Consider the following 7,184-nt stretch of genomic DNA (forward strand, 5'->3'; position numbering starts at 1 on the left):
GTGTAAGAGACCGAAGTGAAGAGAGACAGAGACAATTAACATTTACTGAGCATCTATTATGTGCCAGACCCTGTTCTAGGCTAAAAACACAGTGATGGGCAGAACAGACCAAGACTCAGCTCTCACGGACCTTCACTTCCAGACTACGTGTTCACAAACTTGGTGGTGGTGGTAGTTTCCACTGAGTGGGCTCTAACACTGCCCAGCCCTACACCATGTTCATGATCAGTTGTATGTCTGAGTCCACTGTTGTGACTACTGTGTCAATCCATCTCATTGGCTAGAATCTCCCTCATTTTCTTTGACCTTCTGCTTTGCCAAATATCATGTCCTTTTGTAGCAATTGGTCTTTGTTGATGATACGTCCAAAGTATGCAAACCCAAGTCTCACCATCTTCTCTTCTAAGGAGCAACTCGTTGTATTTCTACACAAGCTAAGAAGCTCTATGTTGTTTTTGTTATGTGCCATTGAGTCAGACCCGACTCATAGCGACCCCTCCTTGGGTTTCAAAGGCAGTATCACTACGGAAGTAGATTGTCCCATCTTCCTTCTGAGGAGTGGCTTGAACCGCCAGCCTCCTGTTTAGCAGTCAAGTGCCTTAGGCACTATGCTAACAGAGCTCCCAAAGAAGCTCAAAGTCATCTTAAAATGTATTAACTCTTTTAGAGTTCTTTAAAAGAGGAAAAAGAAAAAGAACCACACAAATATAAACTCTGTGGGATGAATAAGTGGAACACGGCATTGTAGGGGAGTGAAATTATCTTGTATGATACTGTCATAGTGCAAACATGACAGTAAGCATTTATCAAAATCCACAAGACTGTACAACACAGAGTGAACCCTAATGTAACCTATGGGCCTTAGTTAACAATCATCTACATGTACCACAGGAATGCAACATGTTGGTGAGAGAAGAAAGAGCACAAGGAGGAGAGAAAGTACATGGAAAGTCTATACTTTCTGCACAATTTTCCATAAACCTAAAACTGCTGTAAAACAGTCTATTTAAAATCATAATTATAATAGCCTTCACATTACACACGTGTATTTAATCCTCACCCCCTCCCTATGGGGTTAATGCCCATTTCTCAGATAAAGAAACTGAAGCTTGGAGAAGTGGTTGAATCCAGGCATCTCCTTGAGGGGTCTAAGAGTTGAAGCCAAGGCTGTGGAGTTTCAAAGTCTGTGCAGCACTGCTTTGCAGTGAGGTGGGGCCTGGAGTCCATCAGCCGAGGCCAGGGCTCCTCATTCTTAGTGCTACGGCCATTTGGGGCCAGATGACCCTTTGTTGTGGGGTCACTGTGCACTGTAGGGTGGTTGGGCATCCCTGGCTTCTACTCACCAGCTGTCAGGAGCAACATCCCCAGTGTGACAACCAAAAATGTCCCCAACCAAATGTGTTGCCATCAAGTTGGTCCCAACTCCTGGAGACCTCATGTGTGTCAGACTGGAACTGTGCTCCAGAAGGTCTTCAGTGGGCGTAGTCTTTTGGAAGCACATTGCAAGGCCCATCTTCCTACACATCTCTCTGTGGGTTTGAACCGCCGTTTCAGTTAGTAACTGAGTGCTTTACCATTTACACCACCCAGTAACTCCTAAAATGTCCCCAGATACTGCCAAATGTCCTCTTGGGGGTGCAAAGTCACCCCTGCTTAAGAACCACTAGCCTAGGTGTGAACCCTGCTTCTACCACTTACCAGCCACGTGATCTTGGACAGCTTCTCTGACCTTCAGTGTAGTGTCCTCGTCTGCAAAATGCAAAGAAAATAGTAGCACCCCCTCATATGGTTAACGTAAGGATGAAGTCAGAATCCACAAAAGCACTTGGCACCATCTGGGCACATGTAAGGTTTAGCATGAGCTGTTCTCCATTAGCTTATGCTGTCTTTCCTCCAAGCACAATGCACAATGCAGTGTGCAGAGCAGAGACACAATGATCTGTTTACATGCAGATGTAGGAATGGATCCATCACCCAGTTAATTCACAGGTAATTAGCCAATTAACAAGGAACCAAATGCTGCGACCCCTGCTTCACAGTATCTGCTGAGTAGGGAATATCCTGGAGCCTCTGTCACCATCACAGGGTCACCATCACACTCTGTCGCTGGCCACCTGAGTGCAAGTCTAGTTCATGTCTAGCTGTATCACCTTGACCTTTAGCCCCTTGGTGTCTTCATTTCTCCACCTGTAATATGAGTGTAATGAAAGTGCCTACCTCCCAGGGCTGTGAGGGCTTAGTGAATTAATATATGTTTGTGCCTGTCATTGCTATAACTTACAGTAACCTGATTGCACTCTGCCTCTGTCACCAATGCCTCCCTATTCCCTGAGTGTGCCTAGCACAGTCCCACTGCCAGGCCTTTGCACTTGCCCAGGGGGGTGTAAATGGTTAATGGGCTCAGCCGCTAACTGAGAGGTGGGAGTTTCTAGTCTACCCAGAGGGACCTTGGAAGAAAGACCCGGAGACCTGCTTCCGAACACTCAGCCACTGGGACCCCTGGAGCACAGTTCTCTGACACACATCTGGGCACCAGGACTGTTCCACAGGGTTCCCACTGGCTGGGTTCTTGGGAGCATGTCATCCGCCTTTCTTCCTAGTCCATCTTAGTCTGCAAGTTCCACCGACACCTGGTCAGCATCACAGAGATACGCAAGCCTCCACGGACAGACAGGCAGTAACCCCCATGAGGCACACTGGTCGGGAATCAAAACTGGGCCTCCCACGTTATTTGACCATATTGTGGTGGTGAAGATGCCATGGAGAAAATTCCAACCCATGGAGACCCCGTGCGTGCCAAGTACAACTGTGCTCCACTTGGTTTTCCTGGCTGGGGCCTTTGGAAAGCGCATCATCAGGCCTGTCTCCTTAGGCACCGCTGGGCGGCCTCAAGTCTCTAGTCTTCCAATTAGTGGCAAGCATGGGAACATTTGCCACCAAAGGACTGCTATTCGACCACGTTTTTGTTGTTAGGTGGCATCAAGGCATTTGCAACTCATCGTAACCCCACGTGACAGAGAAGAACTGCCCCATAGGGTTTCCTAAGCTGTAATCTTTATGAGAGCACATGGGCAGGTCTTTCTCCTACACAGCCACTCGGGGGGTTGAAACGGCAACCTTCCACTTAGCAGCTGGGCACTTAACCAGGGCTCCTCTAGTTGACCATCGACTCCATCAGTGAATATCTTGATGGAGGTTCCTATGAGGAGCTCTGGTGGCACTATGGGTAAGGCATCAGGCTGCTAACCAAAAGGTCAGCAGTTCAAACCCAACAGCTACTCCACAGGAGGAAGAAGAGGCAACCTGCTTCCATAAAGATTTACAGCCTTGGAAACCAATTGGGATCCCTATGAGTCAGAATCAACTTGGTGGCAGTGGGTTTAGGTTTTGGTTAGGTCCTTATTGCATCACGAAGCATGATTTGGAAAACAGTAACCTAGTGTAAGTCTTCCACTTTACAGATGCAGACAGAATGTGAGGCCCAGAGAGGTTAATTGTCACAGTCAAGGTCACACAGCCATCTCCCGAATCCTAGGCCAAGGTGTTCTTCTTTGCCTCTGTTGTCCTACCAACCTGGTTAGCTATCAGTTCACCTGAGGTCAAAGCTGAACACGGACCTCAGATTCCAGCATCAATCCTACCAGCTCCTGTAGGAAAATTAATGTACCAAATAGGATTTGCTTCCTATCTCCCCGTTCCAGAAAAGTTCATGCAACAAATATTTCCTAAGACCCTGCACATTTTGCAGTGAGCAAGATATAATCATCAGTAGACTGACAATCATATGATCCTTGAAAAGACCCAAACTGATTGAACTGTCCTTGATCAGACAACTTCAAAGCAGGGCTTGTAAGGAATTACATATTCACATTTCACTTGCTTCCATTAACATTTTCACATTTAGATCGAACGGTAATAATTTGCTCTCAAATGGAACCGTTTTAGAATAAACTGCTCCCCTTCGCTGTGGAGACTGCTGACAGGGAAACCCAAAGACTGGGGGAGAAAGAGACTGGAGTTATTCGGGCTTTTTCATTAAGTACCTCAATCAACAGATCTTCCAATTTCCAGTTCATTCCAATTTCAGCTCTGGCTCCTGCATTTTCATTAAAAGACCCTGCTCCCTATTGTCTGCAAAGGCTGCCTCTCCAGAAATGGGGTTCCCACATTTCACAGCCCTTCAAAAAACGTGATTTACCAAGAACCATTGAAGTCTAAAGCACACTATAGGTGTGACACCGGGAGGGTCTAGCTTTGCTGGAGGGGATCTTCCCAGTGAACGGACAGCACCTATCTAGGAACTGGAAGAAATGTCCTATGTGATGTTATTTTTAAAAGAAGTTTTCAAATGAGAAAAAAATATATAATTTTATTTTCTTTTTTCTCCTAAACTTGAGAAGCCACGGCACTGGGGCAGCTTTCGGCAGAGTTGAGATACGTGGCTCTCCTGGAAATGAGTCAGAGACACCAGAAACTCTTCAAAGCCCTGTGCCCCTGTGTGGACCCTGAAGGAAAAGAGCCCTGATAGGGCAGTGGTTAAGTGCTCGGCTGCTAACCAAAACGTCTGCTGTTCAAACTCACCTGACTGTTTTATCCCACGAAGAACACAGCCTTGGAAACCCTATGGGGCAGTTCCACTCTGTCCTATAGGGTGTAACTGGACTTGGTAATGGGTTTGTGCTAAACCACCACCCCCCAGCCCTTTGGTACATTTAAGGCCAAACCATCCTTCTAGAACATAAAGCTGGGCTTCCGGAGCCGGAGAAAATCTGCCTGCTTTTGGCAGATGCTCTCCCTCTTTCTCCAGGAACCATCCTGAAAGCCAGTCTGGCAGAGCAAAGACAGGCACCCGTGATCCACACAGTTCGTATTTATTAGACACCAAGACACACCCAGAAGGAGTCCCCGGGTGATAGTAAAGACACCTACCAGTACAGAAATGGCATAAACACAGGGCCACAGGAAGCAGGACACAGGAGCCACCTCAACCCATCACCACCTTCACACATACACTGACCCAGTGGTTTAAACACAGTCCAAGTCCCCACCCACATCAGTCACTGGGCAATCTGTGTGTTTAAAGGAGTGGTGAGGAGATTGTTAAGGACTGAGTGTCCACCCTGCCCCCTTTTTTTAAGAACTGAGCCTGACTTTCTCTTCTCTAACAGGACCCTTTGAGCATCCCTGCTGGCCTGCGGTATATTTGAGCTTACTCAAAACTCCTCCACCAATCTTTTGAACTGCCAACTAATGAACCTCTGGAGGTTTCTAAGGCCATGGGCTACTGCACAGAGACACAGAAAGGGGTGATAAATTGAGCAGCTGCTGGAACTGTGTAGTTGTGTGTGTGTGTGTGTATGTGTGTGTTCATGCTTGTCTGGTCAGTTATACAAATTCACTAGGGTTTTGCCTACACAGTTTAATGGAATCCATTTGGGGTGAAGGGTGTGATTTTGCCTAATGAAATCTCCCCCTCACAGTCCAGCTCCCAGACCGATTCGGCGGCATGGTCCCTGTCTGGGGATGTCTGAGAGATCTGGCACATGCCATTGAAAGGGCCTTCCTCCTCCTTCTCTTTGTCCCCTTCCTCCTCCTTCTCTTTGTCCCGCTCCTGCGTCCCTGGGGTCACCGCGTTGGGGATCATGTGGATGTAGGCGGCAGCGAGCTCCCTGTGGAAGACGGTGTCCTGGTGGTAGGAGATGACCTCGTTGCTGATGTTCACCGTCTCCACCCGGGTACGCAAGCAAAGGTGTCTGCATCCCAGCAGTTGAGCAAACACCTTCCGGAAGTCGGCGTTGAAGGCATAGATGATGGGGTTGAGCGACGAGTTGGCCCAGCCGAACCAGACGAAGACATCAAAGGTGGTCTCGCTGACGCAGGGGAAGCCCGCCTGGGGGCCCTCGGGGTGGGCGTTGCAGAAAGGGACCATGCAGTTAAGGAGGAAGAAGGGGAGCCAGCAGCACACAAAGACCCCCATGATCACCGACAGCGTCTTGAGGACCTTGGTCTCCTTCTTGATCGACGCCCGCAGCCTGGCGTCGGAAGTGCAGGCCGCGCGGCTCCGGCAGCTCTGCGCGCGCTCCGCGGCCCTCTCCAGGGAGGAAATGCGGCGGATCTGCACCTGGGCGATGCGGTAGATGCGCGTGTACGTCAAGATCATGATGACCACCGGGATGTAGAAGCTGACCAGGGAGGAGGAGATGGCGTATGTTCGGTTCAGGCTGGAGTCACAGTTCTCAGTCCTTGCCTCTGACTCCCCCACCTCCTCCGAGGGTGACCAGTTGCCCAGGTTGGATGGGGTGCCCACCTCGCCCCAGGAGCCCACCCTGTCCTTGTGCCAGTTGAGCTGGACCGGGATGAAGGATATGAGGATGGACAAGGTCCAGGCCAGGCCGACCATGACCAAGGCTACACGCTGGGTCATCTTGCGCTCGTAGCGGAAGGGCCTGGAGATGGCCCAGTAGCGGTCCACGCTGATGACGCACAGGTTCAGGATGGAGGCGGTGGAACACGTGATGTCAAAAGCCACCCAGACGTTGCAAAATGCACCAAAGGGCCAGTATCCGGCCACCTCGGCCACCGCCTTCCAGGGCATGACCAGTAGCGCCACGCAGAGGTCAGACACAGCCAGGGACACAATGAAGACGTTGGTCATCTTGGCACGTAGGTGGCGGCTGCGCACGATGGCTGCACACACCAGCAGGTTGCCCAGAAGAGTCCAGAGGATGAGCAGGGTCAGGAGGCCGCCGGTGACCACCTGCGCTGGCCCCAACCGCGCCACCCCCGCCGAGCCCCCTACTGCGCCCCCCTGCGCTAGCCGAGGCTGCCGGCCTAATCGTGCCGGCCCCGCGCTGCGGTTGCGTCCCGGCGGCAGCATGTCTGGCTGGGCGGCAGGAGCTGGCTGCGCGTGGTCCCAACTTCAGCCCTGAGCCCCCTGGGTGGCCCCATCGGACACCGCGCGGGCGCTCAGGGACCCGCGGGGAAGGGACCACCGAGCCTCGGGGAGCGCTCACCCTGCGCTGCGCCGCGGCCCCGGAGCTCGTGGGGACACTCGCCTCCTCCTTTTTCGCCTCCCGGTCTGTGGGCGCGGTCCTAGAGGCGCCCCTAGAGTCCTGGAGCGGGGCAGCGAGCGGCCAGTGCCCGCCAGCTGGCCCCGGAGCCACCGAATGGGCGGCGTTGGTGGC

At 51.3% G+C, this 7,184-nt stretch overlaps 1 protein-coding gene across 1 annotated transcript; it reads right to left on the bottom strand.

The window, feature by feature from the left end:
• Positions 1–5,419: 5,419 nt before the first annotated feature.
• On the bottom strand, positions 5,420–6,877 carry DRD5 (dopamine receptor D5). The gene has a single exon (XM_007948779.2). The coding sequence runs from the start codon at positions 6,875–6,877 to the stop codon at positions 5,420–5,422; it is 1,458 nt and encodes a 485-aa protein (XP_007946970.1).
• Positions 6,878–7,184: the final 307 nt, after the last annotated feature.

This window comes from Orycteropus afer, unplaced genomic scaffold, assembly GCF_000298275.1.
Source record: "Orycteropus afer afer isolate SDZICR_OR568_19922 unplaced genomic scaffold, OryAfe1.0 scaffold00224, whole genome shotgun sequence".
NCBI classification, from domain to species: domain Eukaryota; kingdom Metazoa; phylum Chordata; class Mammalia; order Tubulidentata; family Orycteropodidae; genus Orycteropus; species Orycteropus afer.

What these genes read in the sequence shown, in the direction of transcription:
- DRD5 (XM_007948779.2), bottom strand. Translation starts at nt 6,877, where the DNA reads ATGCTGCCGCCGGGACGCAACCGCAGCGCGGGGCCGGCACGATTAGGC.